At 46.6% G+C, this 22,509-nt stretch overlaps 1 protein-coding gene and 1 long non-coding RNA gene across 4 annotated transcripts in view; one reads left to right on the forward strand and one right to left on the reverse strand.

The window, feature by feature from the left end:
* Positions 1–591: 591 nt before the first annotated feature.
* LOC140392804 (uncharacterized) lies at positions 592–21,190 on the reverse strand. The gene is made up of 3 exons (XR_011935430.1): positions 21,052–21,190; positions 16,593–16,693; positions 592–1,770 (listed from the first exon to the last, which is right to left on the reverse strand). It is a non-coding gene; the product is annotated as an uncharacterized lncRNA (long non-coding RNA).
* The window catches only part of glsa (glutaminase a), a 202,922-nt gene continuing 201,493 nt past the window's right edge, over positions 21,081–22,509 (forward strand). For all 3 annotated transcript variants that reach the window (XM_072478420.1, XM_072478437.1, XM_072478429.1), the window contains exon 1: positions 21,081–21,358. In XM_072478420.1, the coding sequence (XP_072334521.1) occupies positions 21,081–21,358 (278 nt within the window). The remainder of the gene's footprint in view (positions 21,359–22,509) is intronic.

The raw sequence follows: 22,509 nt of genomic DNA on the forward strand, positions 1-22,509 counted from the left end.
AGCCTCCATCTTTCCAGTGAAAACAATCCTAGTTTATTCTACTTCTCCTCAGAGCCAACACCCTCGAGACCAGGCAACATCCTGGTGAACCTACTTTGCGCTCTCTCCAAAGCCTCCCCATCCATCTGATAATGTGGTGACCGGAACTGCACGCAGTTTCAGTAATGGCTGATCTGGCAGAAACAGGCAAAAGAATATACTTTCATAGTTTCGTAACATCCGGAAGTCAATGAAAAACTCTTCACACACCCAAGAAAATGTTGGAAATTCTCAGCAGCTCAGATAGCATCAGTGGAGAGAGATAAACAAAGTTACTGTTTCAGCTCAATGAAGAAACTCAACTTTGGAGATGTATAGAAACAAAACTTTAGTGTAATATCCAAGTGATCAAGAGACTGCGTGCCTTCTGTTCTGTGACCATGTCCATGCCTGGATGTGTATGGAAAAGGAGCAGGCAATGTCAGCTTGATGTCTTCTGTGACTGATGGGTACCGCAGGGATAGGAGTGCTTTGTGGACATAGGCAGAAACATTCTTATTTCATTTGATAAGCTACCATTTTTTTAGAATTTATTTTCTATCAGTTGCGCCCTTTAAAAGAGGAATTTTTATTTTTATTTTAGTCTGAGTTGATGACAAAAGAGACAACACTGGGAAGCTAGTGTGTGAACCTTGAGCATAAAAAAAGCAAGCTCCAACGCAAAAAATACTGCTCACTTACTGTGCCTCCCACTCTAGCAATTGAAAGTATCTTTATAGCTATTTCTGACCATTAATAACCAAAGCCATTATAAAGTTATGATGTGGAGATGCTGGCATTGGACTGGGCTGGGCACAGTAAGAAGTCTTACAACACCAGGTTAAAGTCCAACAGGTTTAGTTGGAATCACTAGCTTTCGGAGCGCAGCTTCTTCATCAGGTGAGTGAAAAGGTAGTTTATACAAACACAGCATATAAAGACAAAAGGCAAAGATGCAAGATAATACTTTGAATGCGAGTCTTTGCAGGTAATTAAGTTTTTACAGGTCCAGGCGGTGCGACTGGATAGAGGGATAATCACAGGTTAGAGGTGTGAATTTCCTCAAACCAGGGCAGTTGGTAGGATATCGAAAGCACCGGCCAGATGGTGGGATGTTAAATGTAATTAAGCGTAGTGAGACGTGAATCCAAGGTCCCGGTTGAGGCCGTACTCAGGCGTGCGGAAGTTGGCTATCAGTTTCTGTTCGACGATTCTGCGTTGTTGTGTGTCCTGAAGGCCGCCTTGGAGAACGCTTACCCGAATATCAGAGGCTGAATGCTCTTGACTGCTCAAGTGTTCCCCGACTGGAAGGGAACATTCCTGCCTGGTGATTGTCACGTGATGTCTGTTCATCCGTTGTCGCAGCATCTGCATGGTCTGGCCAATTTACCACGCCTCGGGACATCCTTTCCTGCAGTGTATAAGGTAGACAAGTAGACAAGGTTGGCAGAGTCACACGAGTATGTACCGGGTACCTGGTGGGTGGTATTCTCACGTGTAATGGTGGTTTCCATGGCGATGATCTGGCACGTCTTGCAGAGGTTACCATGGCAGGGTTGTGTGGTATTGTGGTCGCTGTTCTCCTGAAGGCTGGGTAGTTTGCTGCAAAAATGGTCTGTTTGAGGTTGCGCAGTTGTTTGAAGGCAAGTAGTGGGGGTGTAGGGATGACCTTGGCAAGATGTTTGTCTTCAACGATGAGCCATTAAAAAGTCATTGTTAGAATGTATGGTTAAAGCTAGTAACCTAACATATCTGTAAATGAAAGAATTACAATTGAGTAGAAAAGTACAGACAGATAAATTTCTCTTAAAACATTCCATTTGAATTGATTCTCAAGGATTTAAATAAAAGTTCCAGAGTGCATTTATTTCGTAGACTTTTTAAGTGGCATAGATTTTTTAAAAACCTTTTTTGAAGTGATATTTGTACACTGATAAGGTGACACCTTACTTATTCCACTGAATCTGAATGGAATTTGAAAAAAATACAATGGAGAAAATCTGGTTTCTGAACTTGAACATTGAGTGCTGCAGTGCCTTTATCCAAAAAGAAGCTTTTCATGTCACTGATGTGAAAAACTGCCTTCCTTTTTCCTGAAGTAAAATCTGTTTATAAATCTGTACTCTTTGATGCCAGGCAGCAAGATAAAACTAACCCTCTGTCTGACTGGAATTCACAAAAAAACTATCCATTGATTTGTTTTTTAAAGGACCAGCAGTTTCATTGCCGGCAGCACGGTAGCACAGTGGTTAGCACTGTTGCTTCACAGCATCAGGGTCCCAGGTTCGATTCCCAGCTTGGGTGGATTTCCTCCTCCGGATGCTCCGGTTCCAAGGGCCGGTGAAGACTCGATGGGCCGAATGGCCTCCTTCTGCACTGTAAATTCTATGATACTATGATAGTAAGGAGCAACCTATGTGTGCATTTACAAGTGTACAGGCCAACCATGCCCAACTTCATAATGTGAGTAGGTAGTGTGGCCACCTAAAATGGTGTCCAGCAAGGGTTGCTGGGAAAAGTGGTCAAGGGTATGGACAAGCAGGCTGAAGGCAGATCAAATAAAGCTACAGGAAAAGGCTTTGCAGACTTCAAACAATTTCACAGCTTGATGCGAATAACATAAGTAAAGGGCTATCAACAGGATCAATAGAGCTGTCTTTTTTTTTGTTTAAAAATTTTTTTTTTTTTAAAAAGAGTACCCAATTCATTTTTTCCAATTAAGGGGCAATTTAGCGTGGCCAATCCACCGAACCTGCACATCTTTGGGTTGTGGGGGTGAAACCCACGCAAACACGGGGACAATGTGCAAACACCACACGGACAGTGACCCAGAGCCGGGATCGAACCTGGGACCTCGGCGCCGTGAGGCAACAGGGTTAACCCACTGCGCCACCGTGCTGCCCCTTGCTGTCTTGTTAATCACAATTGTTTACCAGACACAGCGGCACCTAACTTCCTTATTTGGAAGGGCCTACATGTTTCCAACACCTTCAAGTATGGCCACTGAGTGCCCACCCCAAAGTTGATGTGGCAGCCCCTGATTGGACTTTATCGATCAGGCTGATCGAGCCCTGATCAATTGATTGGCAAATGACCCAGAGACCGCCCACCAAAAGAGTCACAAAATTCAAGCAGCATAAGAGTTACTTTCTCTTGAACAGCAGTAATTAACAACACTTACTTCCACCGGCCAATGAAGGAGACCATCACACTACCAACAGAAAGAAGACCAGTGCCGAAGGCAACCAGATTGATAACCAACTAACAAAGGACTACAAGATCGGAACTACAGATAACAGGCCTGTATCTGCTCAGTACTTATTTTCAGAGAATTTACAGTGCAGAAGGAGGCCATTTGGCCCATCAAGTCTGCACCGGCCCTTGGAAAGAGCACCCCATTCAAGCCCACGCCTCCTCCACCGCAACCCCTTAACCCAGTAACCCTAATTAACCTTTTTGGACACCAAGGGCAATTTATCATGGCCAATCCACCTAACCTGCACATATTTGGACTGTGGGAGGAAACCGGAGCACCCGGAGGAAACCCAGGCACACACGGGGAGAACATGCAGACTCCACACAGACAGTGACCTAAGCCGGGAATCAAACCTGGGACTCTAGAGCTATGAATCTGAGAGTTTGGCTGATGATCCATAAATGAGAGTTTGGCTCAAGATGGATTGGAACTTTATGGGAAAAACAAAATGTTAGATAAAGCTTTGTGTGAAGAAATGTCAAGACAGGCTTCTGGTAGCAAAATGTATCACTTGTTTTTGAACCAGACAAATTGCAGTAACGGCCTTGGGAATGGGTGCACTAGGCTAAAGATAATTATAATTGAGGGGGCTGAATTATAATTGAGCTGAGAGCACAGATAGAAATGCGAGGGAACTGCCCTCAGAAATGAACCAAAAATGTATAAATCCTGCTGTTAGATGTATTGGCTTTGGCTTGCTGTTGTAACTCTCAAGAGATACAGTGGTCTTAGCCCCGGCTGAGAAATAAACATATGTTAAAGTAACGAGGTGTTCGACTGATCATTTCATCCGGACTGGCTGCAAAAGAATCCTCATTTGGTGTCGGAAGTGGGATTTCAAGGAGCCTCCCTGGAACCTGACGGCGTAACAGACTGATCACATTCGGATGCTGAGGAGGGAATTGGCCACCAAACGTGAGTACCCTTGTTACCACTTTGGTTTCCCCCTCTGCTGTCCCGAGTGTGGCCACGCCCTGCTGTTCGGTTTCGGTGGAGACTCTGACAAAATCCAAGCAGTCCGGCGAACCTGTTACGAAGAAGGGTTGAAAGGGTTGGAGTCCCAGGAAGGTTGGACCTTCCTAAAGTCCCGGGTTGGAAACCTTGGGAGGTTAGAGTCCTCACTAAACAGTCCGGGTTGGAGTCCCTGGGAGGTTAAAATCCTTCCTAAAGTCCCGGGTTGGAAATCCTTGGAGGTTAGAGTCCTCCCTAAAAGGTCCAGGGTTGGAGTCCCTGGGAGGTTAAAGTCCTCCCTAAAGTCCCGGGTTGGAGTCCCTGGGAGGTGAGAGTCCTCCCTAAAGTCCCGGGTTGGAAACCGTGGGAGGTTAGAGTCCTCCCTAAACAGTCCGGGAGTCCCTGGGAGGTTAAAATCCTTCCTAAAGTCCCGGGTTGGAAACCTTGGGAGGTTAGAGTCCTCCTTAAATCTCCGGGTAAATGAGTGATGATGATCCTTAAGGTTGCCTAATACCTTCGCGATAAAAGGTGGTTTTCGATAAATAAGTATATCAACCGGTGTCTAGACTTGTTCGACACTTCGGGTTGATCAGATTGAATATTACGGAGAACGGATAACTCTGTCCAAATTATATATTATAAAATTTAAATGGTGGTGCGGATAACACCTGAAGGAAACATAATAAACAGGGCTTGACCGTTGCGTGCCCTGTCGGAACACTCGAACAATTTCTTAAATCTGTTAGTTCTGTCTTTGATCCCCTGAGTCTGTCAGTCTGTTTAAATCAGTCCTCTCTCTCTCTCTCTTTTCATGTTTCATTTCCAGATTTTGACCTTCTAAAAGTCACTTTCGAACAAATTGATTTAGCCTTTTGATTGGGCAACGGGGCAGGATAACCCCGTTTAAATTCTTGATTGAATAGGCGATTTAGGATCGCTACCAAAATTAAATAGGAAACCAAAAGGATCATCTGAGGATAGGAGACAATGGGTAGTACTTTAGATAGCACCTCTGATAGTGGAAGCGCGCTTCAAACTCTTTGTGAACAGTATCCGGAACATTCTCAGCAGCTGCGGCAGTTATCGGGAGAATTGCATAAGAAATTGGGAAAGGGGAAATGGCCCCTGGGAGGATCAAAAGATTTGCCTACGGTTATAGAGGCACAGCAGATTATTTGGCAACATAACCGTAGCTCCATGGCTAAGAAATCGATTGAGTTATGGCGGGAGTACTGCCAAAAAATTAAAAGATATATCTTTATTGGCTAATTGGCAGGCTAACGCTTTAAAATTGGGTATTGAATTAACAGAAGGGGGAATTGTTAAGAATGCGGGGGTTTTGAAAAAGGAATGTGCCCACCATAGAAAAAGACCTAAGTCTGTAAAAACCCCCATTTCTAAATCAGGACCGTACGGTCAAATGGCCGGCCTTGCCTTGACCGAGGGAGACGATGATGATGACCCTGAAAATTGGCTATATAGGGGACGACCGACCGTTACACCGCCACTAAGACCGCCTCCACCTTACATTCCCAGGGTTCTGATTGTAGTTTAAACTGTTCTAAAACAAATGATGTTTCAGACAAAAAACTCTTTATTCCTCTGGTGTGACCATGTTAGAAATTACATTAAAGATGTGTACATTCAAGCCCTTTATCCACCGCTCCCTACGCCACTAACACCATCTCCACCGTCGCAAGGAGGTCCGGCGACTCGCACTCGTTCTAAAACCCATGCTAATCAATTCCCACAGATGAATCAAGAGTTAGTCCCGGGAAAAGAGGGGGCACTAGAGGTGGATTTCCCTGATTACCCAGACGATTATCAACCGCAGTGTCAGATCCCCGTCCGGCAAGTTCCTAATATAGCATACAACCCTGCCAACCCCCGGGGCCCAACAACCAGGCATTTCAAAATAATTATAATTAATAAATTAATCAAATTTGATACTACTGATTCAGTATTAATAAATTATACAATATAATACAGTCAAACAGTTGATTGATCAGTAACATTTCAATAATAGTATTTCAGCTCAAATTCATCGATTGGGGGTACAGTTGGAAGATAAATTGGGGTGGATCAAGTTTTTTGATTTCTTTTTGGATATGTAATGCCAAATCTTTAACTTCTTTCGAGTTATTGGGAATGAAAGTATAACATTCTGCACTTTGACATCTTCTGGATTATACACAAAAGCTTGTTAAAAGGGTTGATTTTCTTGCAGAGACAAAAAGAGGCGTATAGCTTGGAATGATGCCATTCGCATCTCCAAACTTTAAAAAAAAAAAATAATTGTCACTCGAATGGACTGGGAGTAAAAGTTGGATTGCTGCCAAATTCCCGTTATCAAATGTCCTTGAACGATCTGTTCTTTTTAATCTGAGTTGTTTTGGTTTTTGTAAAACCAGCTTCCATTGTTTGAAGTTTTAATTTCCAGGCTAATTCTAAACATTTATTTTAAAATATCAAACACAATAACTTATCAATCATATAGGTTTTCTGTAGATGAATTTGTCGATTCTATTAAAGAAGGCACTACTAGCAAGATATGTTGGTTTCTTAAAATTAATAAAGCAATATTCAGAATAATGGCAGTTCTCTGAAGTTGACAGTTCTTGACTATCCCTGTAGAATTCACTAGAGGCACTTATACAGAATCTTATTCAGCAACAAGTTTTGGTTCCGTGTCACTCTCCTTGTAATACTCCAATACTAGCAGTCCCGAAGCCCGGCAAGCCAGATCAATATCGCCTCGTCCAAGATCTGCGCTCAATTAATGCCATGGTGCAACCCCTTCACGCATTGGTCCCAAATCCAGCCCACATTTTAGCCCAAGTCCCAGCGGACGCTACAACATTTTCCCCGGTGGATCTCCAGCATGCCTTTTTCGCCCTCCCCTTGCACCCGGATTCACAGTATCTCTTTGCCTTTACATATCAAAATCAACAATACACATGGACTAGGTTGCCTCAAGGATTTATACATTCGCCTAGTCTTTTCTCCCGCTGTCTCCAACAACAATTACAGCCCCTGGAATTAAAAGGGGGATCCACCCTCGTACAGTATGTTGACGATTTACTGATCGCAAGCCCGTCAGAACAAAATTGTAAAGAAGATACGGCTCAATTATTAAATTACCTTTCAATTTTAGGATACGTTGTGTCACCCGCCAAAGTAGTAGTAGCCTAACCAACAGTCCGGTTTCTGGGTATCCTTTTATCCGCCGATGCACGGGCGCTATCACCAAGTCGAGTTCAGCCTATTTGTCAGTACATTGCACCCGCAACGGCTAAGGATGTCCGTAAATGGCTCGGGATGGTTAATTATTGTCGACAATGGATTCCGAATATCGCCCTAGATACCCGTTTATTGACCCCATACAGCAATAACGCTGGAGAGTTCCAGTTAAGTACGGAAGCCTAAAAGACGCCTTAATGAGGGCGCCAGCACTAGGACGCTCCCTTTATGATCGACCTTTCCAACTTTATTGTACTGTTTTAGCCGGTTGTGCCACCGCGGTACTTACCCAGAAACATGGGGATCGCCACCATCCTATAGCTTATTACTCGTCTAAACTTGATCCAGTTGCACTCGGCTATCCTGGATGTACTCAGATTTTAGCCTCTATTTACAACAGTCTTCAGTCAGCGGCTAATCTCACTCTTCAGCAGGATATTGTTATTTATAGTTCACATTCAGTCACGGCCCTGCTCGATCAACTTCAGACTCAGCACCTAACTATGGCGCGTCAAAATAAAGATTTATCTCCTCAATAACCCGAAACTTCAGTTCCGGCACTGCACTACTATTAACCCCGCTAGTTTCCTTTCTGACCCGCCTAACGCCACTGAGTCCCCGACTCATGACTGTCTTTCTCTCTTACAAGACGATGCGTCATTACGCGATGATCTCACTGATTCTCCAATACCAAATGCTGATCTGAACCTATTCACCGATGGTAGTTCATCCATCGGTGAAAGGGTGGATAGATTATCAGGGTATGAAATTGTTAACCAACAAGGAGAAACTCTTGAAGCAGCAGCATTCAAAGCTCCCTTTTCCGCCCAACAGGCTGAACTTTTTGCACGTATTCGAGCCTGTGTATTAGGGAAAGATAAAATTGTAAATATCTACACTGATTCCCGATATGCCTTTGGGGTCACACACGATTTTGGCCAATTATGGAAAAACACGGGATTTCTGACGTCAGCAGGCACTCAGATATCCCACAGTTAGTTACACAATTACTACAGGCTTTAATGCTCCCTAAACAAATTGCCGTAATAAAGTGCGCTGCCCATACGACAGGCAAAACACTGGTGGACGCAGGTAATAGGCAGGCGGACCACCAAGCCTAAGAGGCTTCTCGCTTAAAAGACATGGTGGTACCAAAAATGATGAGCCAGACTAAAAGCTCTAAGGGTCAGTCTCCCTCTGAAAAGCCAATGCCGACCATCACTGACGTCATTCAGTTACAGGAGGGCGCTCCTGCTGTGTAAAAAGACTATGGGAAGAATTGGGATGTTGTTATGATCCTGTAAATAAATTGTGGGTCACCCCGGCAGGGCAATCCTGTATGCCCGATGCATTAGCAGCCTGGGTTACTGAATGTGTTCACTTTGCAACTCATTGTGGTGCGCGAGCTACGGGTGATGTATTGCTCAAAACTTGGTGACATCCAAGACTGCAAGATATAGCGCAAAACATTAGCAGCCGTTGCCTAGTATGTCAGCAGTATAATCCTGGTAAAGCAATACTCTGTGAAATGGGTAAAACCCCGCTACAAGAAGGTCCCTTTGAGACACTCCAGATGGATTACATTGAGTTGGAAAGATGCCAATGTTATAAACATGTATTGGTTAGTGTTGATGTATTTAGTAAATGGATAGAAGCTTACCCCACTGTAGAAAACAAAGCTTCCACGGTAGTAAAAGTTTTGATGCGAGAAATTGTTCCTAGATTTGGGATTCCATATCGATTAAGCTCTGATAATGGACCTCATTTTGTGGGACAGATCAATGAGGAATTTTGTACTCAGCTGGGAATAAAACAACAATTACACTGCACATACCGACCCCAAGCAGCGGGAATGGTCGAAAGCGCTAATCAGACATTAAAAACAAAACTGGCAAAACTACAGGCAGAGACTGGAGCCACTTAGCTCAAATTATTCCCTATTGCCCTCTTCCAAATACGTGCAACCCCAGCTGGAAAGACACGACTGAGTCCCGCCGAAATTTTATACGGAAGACCCTTGCGTACTCCTTGGGATCAAGGGAAACATAAGGAAGTACAGTTTCACCACATGACCACGGAAATGGCCAATTACGTTATAGCTCGAACAAAGGTTAGAAAAGGTCTCCACTCGCGGGTCTGAGCAGCCCGTGGGGAAGTACCCCCCTTGTCCAGTTCTGTCACTATTAATCCGGGGGAGTATGTTCTGATTCGTAATTGGGTTAGGAAAGGATTAGAACCCCGATGGGAAGGACCACACCAGGTCCTACTCACTACTCCCACTGCTGTAAAAGTAAAAGGCAGAAATGCCTGGATCCACATCCACCATTGTAAGGTTGTGAAAATGCAATAGAGAATAACCCTCTGTTTCGAGCCCTAGGTAATAACTTCAGCATCATTCACGGGATGAAGGACAGCCTTATTATCGTAACCCTGCTGGGACTTTTGGAAACTGGAGGAGAGGCCAAGCGAAGAACCTGTGGCCCCAAGGGAAGACGGACTCATCACCTGTCGAGGAGACACCTTACAGTGTACCAGTCAAGGCCCAGGAGAAGGACCTTGGAACGCGACCCATGCGGACGGATGTTTGGCCTACGTACAACGATGCAATCGGACCATACTCATCAGTGGAGTGACTAAGGGCAACCTACCCTGTCATCAGGTCAACTGTAAATGGGACTTTAGCTGCAGAAACAAACAAAAAAAAAGACTTTACCCTTGGGATGTGTTAACCAAGGGAGGGTGAGGCTGCGGGAAAAAAGGGAATGACAGGTAAACACGTATCTGTATATGTCATATGTGTACGCAAAGGATATGAATGTTTCTGGTTGCTGGGTATGTACACATATCCCGACCCATGCTAAGGGAGGGATCCCCCTCAGACCTGTTCCCCTTAACCTGTCAGAAACAGTAGAATGGTATATTTACCAGGATGGTACTCATCAATCCCCCAGGACTATAAGAATTGCATCTATGGGGGGACTTCCGGTTGCGGCGATAACCAGCTAAGCCGCACGTTTCGGCGGCTCCAGCTCGAATGGACCTTCGGGCTATTTTAAGAGCCCCAACGGGAAATTGTTTCGGGACAAAACCCGGTGTGGGGTGAGGCAACAGGGAGTCCCCCCCAGCGGAAAAGAAAAATATCGGCGGCGGCGGCCAGATCTCGGAGAATCCTCGAGGGCAGTGGCATAAGGAGGAAAGGAGCAAGATGGCGGCGGAGGGAGCCCAGGCGACATGGGGACCGGACCAGGATGAGTTTCTAAGAAGGTGGGTGGAGCTGTTAAAAAAGGAGGTGCTGGCCCCGATGCTACAGGCAATCGAGGGGCTTAAAGAGACACAAAAGACCTAGGAGATAGAGCTCCGTGTGGTGGAGCAGAAGGTAACGGACGAGGACGAGATCCTGGGCCTAGCGGTCAAAATGCAGATGCACGAGGTGCTCCATAAGAAGTGCATCGAAAGGACTGAAGTCCTGGAAAACAGATCACGGAGAAAGAACCTCCGGATCCTGGGTCTCCCCGAGGGAGTGGAAGGAGCTGACGGCGGGGCTTACGTGAGCATGATGCTACGCTCGCTAATGGGACTGAGGCCCCCTCGGGCCCCTTGGAAGTGGAAGGGGGCCACCGGGTCCCTGCGAGGAGACCAAATGCTGGAGAACCACCTAAGGCGATGATCGTGCGATTTCACCGCTTCAATGACAGAGAGGTGGTTCTGAGATGGGCCAAGAAGGTATGAAGTAGTAGATGGGAGAATGCGGTGATACGAGTGTATCAGGATTGGAGTGCGGAGGTGGCGAGAAGGAGGGCGAGTTTCAATCGAGCCAAGGAGGTGCTGCACAAGAAGAAAGTGAAGTTCGGGATGTTGCAGCCGGCGCGATTGTGGGTCACGCACCAGGATAGACATTACTATTTCGAAACGGTGGAAGAAGCATGGACCTTCATTCAAAACGAGAAACTGGATCAGAACTGAGGGACTGATGTTGGAGGGGAAACGACAATGCTGATGTATATAGAGATGTAAATTGGGGAGGGTGGGACACTGAGAAATGTGGGCGCCGGTGGGGGGGAAGAAGAGACACAGGCGGGGGATGGGGAATGGGGCGGTAGGGGGAGCTGCGCCATGAGGGGCGGGATGGTTCTAGAGAGCGCGGGATTTCTTTTTTCTTTTTCCCACGTCAGAAAGATGATGGCGGGAAGATAGGCGCAAGGAGGATGGGAGTTCCTCACACAGGGGGGGGGGGGGGTCAAGGAGAGAGCGGGAGAAGCCGGGGTCAGTTGAAGTCAGCTGACTTTCGGAAGCAATATGGGGGGAGTAACCATGCTAGATGGGGATCTAGCGGGGAACAACTGGGTTGCTGCTGCGGAGATCGAAAGGGAGCTGGTAAGAGAAAAGGTGGTCGGGGCGGGAATGCGCCGCCTGGGGGACGGGTGGGTGCGCGGAACCGGGACGTGGGACTGGCCCAGAGAGGGTGATGGCTAGTCAGGGGAGATGGGTGGGCAGCCCCCCAGTACGGCTGATCACGTGGAACGTGAGAGGCCTAAATGGGCCGATTAAGAGGGCCCGAGTGTTCGCGCACTTAAAAGGACTGAAGGCAGACGTGGCCATGCTTCAAGAGACGCACCTGAAAGTGGCGGACCAGGTTAGGTTAAGGAAAGAATGGGTGGGACAGGTGTTCCACTCAGGGCTGGACGCAAAGAATAGAGGGGTGGCCATATTGGTGGGGAAACGGGTGTCGTTCGAGGCTAGGAACATTGTAGCGGACAGCGGTGGCAGATATGTGATGGTGAGCAGCAGACTGCAGGGAATGGAGATCGTGCTGGTTAATGTATATGCCCCGAACTGGGATGATGCGGGATTTATGAAGCGGATGCTGGGACGTATCCCGGACCTGGAGGTAGGAAACCTGGTAATGGGGGGGGACTTCAACACCGTGCTGGACCCAGGGTTAGATAGATCCAGATCTAGAACCGGAAGAAGGCCGGCAGCGGCCAAGGTGCTTAGGGGGTTTATGGACCAAATGGGGGGAGTGGATCCGTGGAGATTTGTTAGGCCGCTGGCCAAAGAGTTCTCCTTTTTCTCCCATGTTCATAAGGTATACTCCCGGATAGATTTCTTCGTTTTGGGAAGGTCACTGATTTCGAGGGTGGAAGGAACTGAGTACTCGGCCATAGCTGTTTCAGACCATGCCCCACACTGGGTGGATCTGGAACTAGGAGAGGAGAGGGAGCAGCGTCCATTCTGGCGACTGGATGTGGGATTATTGGCGGATGAGGGAGTCTGCGGAAGAGTGCGGGGATGTATCAAAAGGTACCTGGAGGCCAACGATGATGGGGAGGTCCGAGTGGGGGTAGTATGGGAAGCACTGAAGGTGGTGGTCAGGGGAGAGTTGATCTCCATCAGGGCTCACAAGGGGAAAACAGAGGCCAAAGAAAGGGAAAGATTACTGGGGAAGATTCTGAGGGTGGATAAAAAATATGCAGAGGCCCCGGATGAAGGACTATACACGGAGATGCGACGACTCCAGACGAAGTTCGACCTGCTGACCACAGGGAGGGCAGAGGCACAGTGGAGGAAGGCACAGGGGATGAGATATGAATATGGGGAAAAGGCGAGTCGCCTGTTGGCCCACCAGCTTCGAAAGAGGACAGCGGCGAGGGAAATAGGGGGAGTTAGGGATGAAACGGGAGCCACGGTGCGGAGAGCAGGGAAGATAAATGAGGTGTTTAAGACCTTTTATGAGAGGTTATGTAGGTCCCAACCCCCGGAGGGAAAAGAGGGGATGCAGCAGTTTCTGGACCAACTAAGGTTCCCGAACGTGGAGGAGCAGGAGGTGGAAGTCCTGGGGGCGCCAATTGGGGTGGACGAGGTGACCAAAGGGCTGGGGAACATGCAGGCAGGGAAGGCCCCAGGACCTGATGGGTACCCGGTGGAATTTTATAGAAAATATGTGGACTTGTTAAAGGTTCTTGCCAGCAGCGGGGCCAACGAGGCCAGAGAAGGGGGGACCCTACCCCCGACAATGTCGGAGGCGACGATATCACTAATCTTGAAGCGAGATAAAGACCCGCTGCAATGCGGGTCTTATAGGCCTATCTCACTCCTAAATGTGGACGCCAAGTTGCTGGCAACAAGGATAGAGGATTGTGTCCCGGGGGTGGTGCACGAAGATACGACAGGGTTCGTAAAGGGGAGACAACTGAATGTCAACGTGCGACGGCTATTGGGGGTGATAATGATGCCCCCAGCAGAGGGGGAGGCAGAGATAATGGTGGCAATGGATGCAGAGAAGGCATTTGATAGGGTAGAGTGGGAGTATCTATGGGAGGTGCTGAGGAGGTTCGGGTTCGGGGAGGGGTTTGTCAGCTGGGTTAAACTCCTCTATGAGGCCCCAATGGCAAGTGTAGTCACAAATCGGCAAAGGTCGGAGTATTTTCAACGACATAGGGGAACGAGACAGGGATGCCCGCTGTCCCCATTACTGTTTGCGTTGGCAATTGAACCACTGGCCATAGCGCTGAAATGGAGAGGGGTGGTTAGAGGGGGAGAGGAACACCGAGTGTCACTCTACGCGGATGACCTACTGCTGTATGTGGCAGATCCAGTGGGGGGGATGACAGAGGTCATGCAGATATTGAGGGAGCTTGGATATTTCTAGGGATATAGGCTTAACATGGGAAAGAGCGAGCTTTTCGTGATACACCCTGGGGACCAGAGTAGAGGGATAGATGGCCTGCCGCTAAGGAGAGTGGAAAGAAACTTCTGATACCTGGGGATTCAGATAGCCAGGAGCTGGGGAACCCTACACAGACTCAATCTGACTCGGCTGGTGGAACCAATGGAAGAGGATTTCAAAAGGTGGGATATGCAGCCGCTGTCACTGGCGGGCAGAGTGCAGGCGATTAAGATGATGGTCCTCCCGAGGTTCCTATTTGTGTTCCAATGTCTCCCCATATTGATCACTAAGGCCTTTTTCAAAAAAATAGATAGGAGCATCATGAGCTTCGTGTGGGCAGGGAAGGCCCCGAGGGTAAGGAGGGGGTTCCTACAACGTAGCAGAGACAGAGGGGGACTGGCGTTGCCGAATTTGGGCGACTACTACTGGGCCGCCAACGTGGCGATGATCCGTAAGTGAATGATAGAGGGAGAGGGGGCGGCGTGGAAAAGGCTGGAGATGGCGTCCTGCAAAGGAACGAGCTTAAAAGCGCTGGTGACGGCGCCACTACCGCTCTCCCCGAAAAAGTTTACCACGAATCCAGTGGTGGCGGCAACATTAAGTATCTGGGGGCAATGGAGGCGACAGAGGGGTGTGCTGGGAGCCTCGGTGTGGAATTAGGAGAGTGGGAGACTTATTTATAGATGGGACGTTTGCGAGTTTGGGAGCACTAGAGGAAAAGTATGAGCTGCCCCTGGGAAATATCTTTAGGTATATGCAGGTGAGAGCATTCACGAGACAACTGGTGAGGGAATTTCCGCTGCTCCCGACACAAGGGATCCAGGACAGGGTGCTTTCGGGGGGGTGGGTCGGGGAGGGCAAAGTGTCCGAAATATACCGGGAGATGAGAGAAGAAGGGGAGGAGCTGGTAGAAGAACTGAAGGGAAAATGGGAAGAAGAGCTCGGGGAGGAGATTGAGGAGGGTTTGTGGGCTGATGCCCTAAGTAGGGTAAATTCCTATTCCTCGTGTGCCAGGCTTAGCCTGGTCCAATTTAAGGTGCTACATAGAGCACACATAACGGGAGCGAGGTTGAGCAGGTTCTTCGGAGTGGAGGACAAATGCGGGAGGTGCGGGGGAAGCCCGGCGAACCACACACATATGTTTTGGTCGTGTCCGGCACTGGAGGGGTATTGGAGGGGAGTGGCGGGAGTGATCTCGAAGGTGGTGAAGGTCCGGGTCAAGCCAAGCTGGGTGTTGGCTATATTTGGGGTAGCGGATGAGCCGGGAGTGCAGGAGAGGCCGATATTGTGGCCTTTGCGTCCCTAGTAGCCAGGCGTAGGATTTTACTCATGTGGAAGGAAGCGAAACCTCCCGGCGTGGAGGCCTGGATAAACGATATGGCGGGGTTCATAAAACTGGAGCGGATGAAGTTTGCGCTGAGAGGATCGGCTCAAGGGTTCACCAGGCGGTGGCAACCGTTCCTCGACTATCTAGCGGAACGTTAGGGGGAAAATAGATAGCCAGCAGCAGCAGCCCGGGGGGGGGGGGGGGGTAAATTGTTTGTGTTCTAGATGGGGTGAGGGAGCATTATTTCGTGTTATTTGGTTAGTTTACTATATTATTTAAGCAATGTTATATATCAGTTATCACGTTACCGTTTTTGTTGATTTGTAAGGGGGGAAAATTGTGTTTGAAAACTTTAAGAAAATATATTTTTTTAAAAAGAATCTATGGTAAGACACCCAGACAGCGGGGCAGCTTCTAGTTTATCGTTTCTCCCCATATCCCCAAGACCTTAGAAAGAGAGGGGCTTTCCAATGAACACCTTTGAGATGTGGTACCAACCAAGTTATAACAAATCCCACCAGCCTCTGTTTCTTACCCTCACTAATACCACCAACATGGGAAGACCACTGGGAATAATATGTTTGGTAAGGAATGTGGTTAAAGGGATATTTGTAGGTGCTAGTCAATGCGAGCACAGATTTGTGGTGGCCAACATATCCGAGGTCTATCCCGTATATATGTCTCCTCAGTTTTCTGGGTGTACACTGGACGTCCCATACGCAAATGGGACAGGTACCTTCAAGTACTCCCTGATGGCCCAAGGGTTCGACAAACTCACTTCATACAATGGGTTGTATTTTATATGTGGCCACAAGGCATATCCCTGGCTGCCAGAGAATTGGACGGGATCCTGTTATCTGGGGTATGTAGTCCCCTTTATACACCACCTCCCCAATTTAGGCGACCATTACCAAATGATGAAGCGACAAAAGAGAGAAATAACCAAAACGCAACGATACTTTGGGATCCTGCTTCCCCCTGTCGGGGTAGCTCTTGCAATAAAGGAAATAAGGAAGAGAGCAAAAATCCTGGAAGAGATAGCAAACAACACCACTGAAGCATTGACTGAGATAAATAATGAAATGGTGGCGATAAGAACTGTAGCCCTACAAAACTGAATGGCCCTCGATTACCTCCTTGCAAACAAAGGTGGGACTTGTGCCATGATCGGTTCGGAATGTTGCACCTACATTCCCGATAGTTCGGAGAACATCACCCACCTCGTGGATCATATCTGCAAAGAGGTTAAGAAACTGCATGAAATATCAAGAGATGGGTGGTTAGATTGGTTGTTTGACGGATCATGGGGGTCTTACCTAGTGCATGGATTTATAATCCTGGTAGTTGTAATACTTGTAATAATTATGCTTAGCTTCCTAATGAAATGCTTGTGTAAAAGTGTCAGTGTAGCAGTAATTTCTCAACAGTTAATGCAGCAACATGAAGTGCGCCTTGAAGAGTTAATGGATGTGAAAGAAAGTGCAGAGGAATATGAGGAAATGATAGAGGTGCAAATAGAATGGGAGGGACTGAGACGATTGACTATGGATTAGAAGTTATCATGAAATGATAAAAGGGGGGAATGAGAGTTTGGCTGATGATCAATAAATGAGAGTTTGGCTCAAGATGGATTGGAACTTTATGGGAAAAACAAAATGTTAGATAAAGCTTTGTGTGAAGAAATGTCAAGACAGGCTTTTACAGGCTTCTGGTAGCAAAATGTATCACTTGTTTTTGAACCAGACAAATTGCAGTAACGGCCTTGGGAATGGGTGCACTAGGCTTAAAGATAATTATAATTGAGGGGGCTGAATTATAATTGAGCTGAGAGCACAGATAGAAATGCGAGGGAGCTGCCCTCAGAAATGAACCAAAAATGTATAAATCCTGCTGTTAGATGTACTGGCTTTGGTTTGCTGTTGCAACTCTCAAGAGATACAGTGGTCTTAGCCCCGGCCGAGAAATAAACATATGTTAAAGTAACGAGGTGTTCGACTGATCATTTCATCCGGACTGGCTGCAAAAGAATCCTCAAATCAACTGTGCTAACCACTATGCTATTGTGCTCCCCTTGTTAGTCACTGCCAAGTTAAGTTAAGATCTTGGAACTATTGGTGTATAGTGTAACCTCTGATTGGGAGTGTGTGATTGAATAACCATAAGCATGTGTACGCGTGAATAAATATTATTCTGTTCTATAAACTGAGTCTCATAGTAATTTGTCCACCTTATACGAGTTAAGGCACACTGTGGTTTAGAAAGGGCAACAGTAGTGAATATGTTGGCTTATTCTAAAAGAATAAGGAAATAACATTGTCCCCTCTAGTGCACGATGAACATGACATTGTTAATATATATGTAAGTGGCGACAACATTCAGCACCTCTGGAGAAACAGTTTGTTTTAGTTAAATGAACTTTCATCGGAATGGCTTAACATCACATTTTTCTTCTCTGCCTTTTTGCTTAATTGCTTTACTTCCTTTTTCTACTTGCCATCATAGAGTTAGTGAACGGACATTGACCCGAAATATTGACCGGAATTTTCCAGCCCTTCACACTGCTAGGATCTTCCAGTCCAGGGGTGGAAAGGGGTAAAAAAGACTAAGTGAAAGGGAAATTAGTCTTTGCTTCAGATGATGGCTCTTAGCATGCTTTCTTCACAGGAAGCTTGTAGATTAAAGTCTCTGTTTTGCAGCCTGTACTGGTCTTTCCTGCTGTTTTAAAATACCATACTCACAACTTTCCTGGAGATGCAGAGTCTTTGTTTCATCAAACCTTGTTTTCAGTTTGTGGTTTTGTGGTAAATAGGCCTGAATCTTAGGCCTGATACAGAATTGGACACTTTAAATTAAAGCCATAGTCAGAACCAGACAGGCCTGCTAGGAAGACAAACAGCCAAACTCAAATACACTGGACAGAGACAGACAGCCGGGGCAAGACTGGGCTTGTTCTGTTAACAGGACATTGGACGAAAATCAGCCCCATTCAAATGGATCAATTGCTGTGGACTGCCCAGATGAAGCCAGACCTTCTGGCACTTAGATCACCTTATATGAAATAAGGTTACATGCAGATAATGCACCTGAGGATGGACCTCTGGGGGCGGGGGGAATTCCTGGTGTCCTGCAGAGTTATAATTGGTAACTGCATTGGGTGTTGCAACCCTCACCCAGTGACCTGATTGGCCGAGGGCCATGGAAGCTTTTAAAGGCTATGAAGAGGGGGGGGTAAGAAGGAGGCATCCAGAGACCCTCCCCGACGAAGACTCGATCAGAGGCGAGAAGATTCCACGGCGGACCAGAGGACGGAAGGAAGCAGCATACAAGACCCACCTTCGCAGACGAAGGCCCTGAGATGCCCGAGTCTCAGAGGATTGAACCCACAGCTCGATCCAGTTCATCGGCATGGGTAGTATTAAGAATCTTAGGCATATTATAGTTGGGATAATTTGGGGGATACATTTTTTTATTGTGTTTGTAAATAAACTTGGGCTGAATTGTAAACTTGTGCCTGTCCATTGTTAATCTCGCAAATAAGGGCACTTGGGTAAAACATTTTGAATAATAAACTGGATGAAGTGTATGAAATTTACAGACAACAGTTTGTCTTCAGGCCTCTGTAGCTCCGGGATCATGATATCCACAGGCTTTCTGGAAAGAGTGACAGCCCCCACAGCAGCCTTCTGGAGAGAACCAGCAGCAGCCCTTTGGAGAGAGTTAGCAACAGCTTTTTGGAGAGGATTAGCAACAGCTTTCTAGAGCGGATTAGCAACAGCTTTCTGGAGAGGATTAGCTGGACCTGTTTACCGCCGTGCTGCCAAAATCGAGATTGAAACCTCCTTAGGTCTCTGAACCATTTCAGTGGGATGAGACCCAACCACCACTTGTCACCAGGCAGAGTTCAGCTTTTTGGGCCAATTCATGGCACACCAGCCAAATCAATCAAATCGAGTCCCAGCCCATCTCTGTCACTGATGCCGGCCAGTCGACAACTCCAGTTTAAACTGGCACAGGCTTCTGAATTCTTCTGCTTGAGTTAAAGATGCAGACCACTTGGCTTAAAAACACATGTCCATTAATCATCCATGGATCAGAAATATAATGGCAAAAACAAATGAAAGGTGAAATAATTGCTTAAATAGGGAAAAAACAGGAAGGACCCTTATAATGGAGAGACCATATTAATTACAAGTTACAACTCTAAAGGGGGTGCAGGAGTAGAGGAACCTGGGTATATAAGTGCATAACTCATTGAAGGTGTTAGGGAAGGTGGAGACACCGTTTAGTAAAATAAATAGTTCCCTAGGTTTTATTAAAAAGGGTATAGAATATAAGAGCAAGGAGGTCATGTTTAACTTGTATAAGATACTAATTTGGTCTCAACTGGAATACTGCGTCCAGTTCTATGCATCGCACTTTAGGGAGGATGTGAAAGCATTAAAGAGAATGCAGAAAAGATTCATGAGGATGGTTCTTGGGAGGTGGAACTTAAGTTATGAAAATAGATTGAAGAAGTTAGGATGATTTTCATTGAGAGTAGATTTAATAGAGATATTCAAGTCAGGAGGGGTCTGGCTGGATTAGAAAGGGAGAAACTGTTCCCACTCCTGAGGATTGAGAATGGGACGGTGCAGATTTAAAGTAACACTGTCTTCTGCCCACACAATATGGCCACACATGATGGCCATTGATATTGGGCGCAGAAATACAATGACGGCATTAGACTGTTAGCTGAAAGGATAAGCTCAGGGTTATGGGGAGAGGGCGGGACAATGGCACTAAGAGGCTCATGAGGAGAGAGGTACAGACACAATGGATCGAACGGCCACCTTCTGCGCTCTAACAATTCTGTAATTTTTTTAAGTTTAAGTCTCACCAAAAGTGATTTAGTTGAATGCAAAACAACAGCCTGGATCGACTATTGACCATGTAGCTTTAAGAGGATTTTCAGTTTGGCTATGAATGTTCAGATGATGCCTTCTCCATCTCACCCTGTTTCTGACTGATGCCCAGAGGATCTGCTTTGGACAGAGGATCAATCCTGCTACATTTCCCCTTGAGCCAATGTATCCACGTGGCCATACGTAACGGACAGCTCATCATATACAGTTGAAATTGTACCACGATAAAACATACACACACACATAAATATATATATAATATATATATATATATACACATACACTTCCTTTTTGAAATTAAAGATGGTTTGAAACTAGGGACATATTCACAACAAACAGAAAAACCAGCATTGCCACATTTTTCTCTTCAGCAATGACTCACCGGCTGAGCACAGAGAGCAGGGGGTATCTGATTGGCAGGGCGCTGTGGCCAATCACAAAGCTAATTGGAAGGGGACGGAACTTCCGCTTGCGCCTTGAAGAACAAGGTTATTAGTCACCTCGCGCATTTCGCAGCCACCGCGTGTGGAGATCGTTAGCTGGTGTCCGCGCGCCCACCCACCAGGCGACGGCAGTTCCCACCTCGCGCTCACTGACCAGCCGGCGTCTGCGCACCCAGCATTAGTTTACCAGCGACGTTAGTTCTCTCCTGGGTCAGCGAGCGGCGTCAGGATCTCCCTCACTTGCTCACCGTTTATTTTAAGCCGCGGAAAGGCTGCCATGATGTTACGGGCGGTGACTCCTGCTATCGTCCTGCGGGAGTTGCTGGAGACCGGCCTGAGGCCAGCGGGTAGGCTCCAACGCAACTCCTTTACCAGCGGCATCGCCGGGAGGTGGGAGCCGCGGCTGCCGTTTGCTTTCCAGCAGCTGCTGTTCCACCGCCACCAGTATCAAGGTCAGCGGCAGCAGCTTCGAGCCGCCTACTGCAGTAGCAGCAAATCCGAGGGGAATACAGACAAACCACCAGCCTCGACCAATGATAACTTGACTCCGGATAAGTAAGTATAACGGAAATAAGGAAGAACACCCCCACTTAAATGGGAAGTGGGAAATAGCCGAGGGCGTGGGAAAGAAATGGGGTTATTGCAGTATAAGTAGAGCAATAGCACATCCCGGTAATCTCTTGTAGGTTAAATTCCTGTAATCCTGACATCACCTTTTTAAGTGGAGATGCCGGCGTTGGACTGGGGTGAGCACAGTACGAAGTCTTACAACACCAGGTTTCAACACCAAACAATTTTAACCTGGTGTAAAAGACTTCGTACTGTGATCACATTCTAATCCAGCGATTACGTATCAAGCACTTATAAAACTACCTAATTTTTGCACGTATGTCATGAAACGTTAATTTAAATGTAGAAATCAGCATGGCTAATATTTCCTGATACACGCAGTTTATTGCCTGGTATGAAGACTTTTTCAATGATTTGCATATAGCTCCAACACCATAGCTCATTGATATGCTTATCTTTGAATTATGCGATCGTAATTCTGATAAATTAAAATGAATGAATGAAAATCGCTTATTGTCACAAGTAGGCTTCAAATGAAGTTACTGTGAAAAGTCCCTAGTCGCCACATTCCGGTGCCTGTTTGGGGAGGCTGCTACAGGAGGCTGTTTCTGCTTCCTTCAGTATATTTTTGGCAGTTTCTATGCTGTCATTTCTCACCCCCTCCAGATTGAGGAACTTCAGTCATGTGAAGAGGACATCCTATGATGTATCATTCTGTTATTGAACTGCTTCTGTGGCAATTCATCAGAGGGTTGTGGGGCTGGAGGAGATTGCAGGGATGTTAGTTAATAAGGGGTTTAATTGTTCAAATTCATGAACAATTTTGGTAAGTATCCAAGGAGAACCTATTTCCAGTGACTTGGGATGCAGATTTAAGATAATAAACCAGAGAGCCCAGAGGTGACCTGGGATCATTCTTTTATGGGCTGAGTTGTGATCTGGAGTGCACTGCCTGAATGGGTAGTGGAAATGGATCCAATAGTAACTTTCAAAAGCGAATTGTGTAATACCTGAAAGGAAAAAATAACTAGTTTTGGGAAAAGGACAGGAGGAGAGTGACATTAATGAATAATTATTTCACAGAGCTGGCAGAAACATAGAATTTACAGTGCAGAAGGAGGCCATTTGGCCTGTCG

Source organism: Scyliorhinus torazame, chromosome 2 (genome assembly GCF_047496885.1).
Source record: "Scyliorhinus torazame isolate Kashiwa2021f chromosome 2, sScyTor2.1, whole genome shotgun sequence".
NCBI classification, from domain to species: Eukaryota; Metazoa; Chordata; class Chondrichthyes; order Carcharhiniformes; family Scyliorhinidae; genus Scyliorhinus; species Scyliorhinus torazame.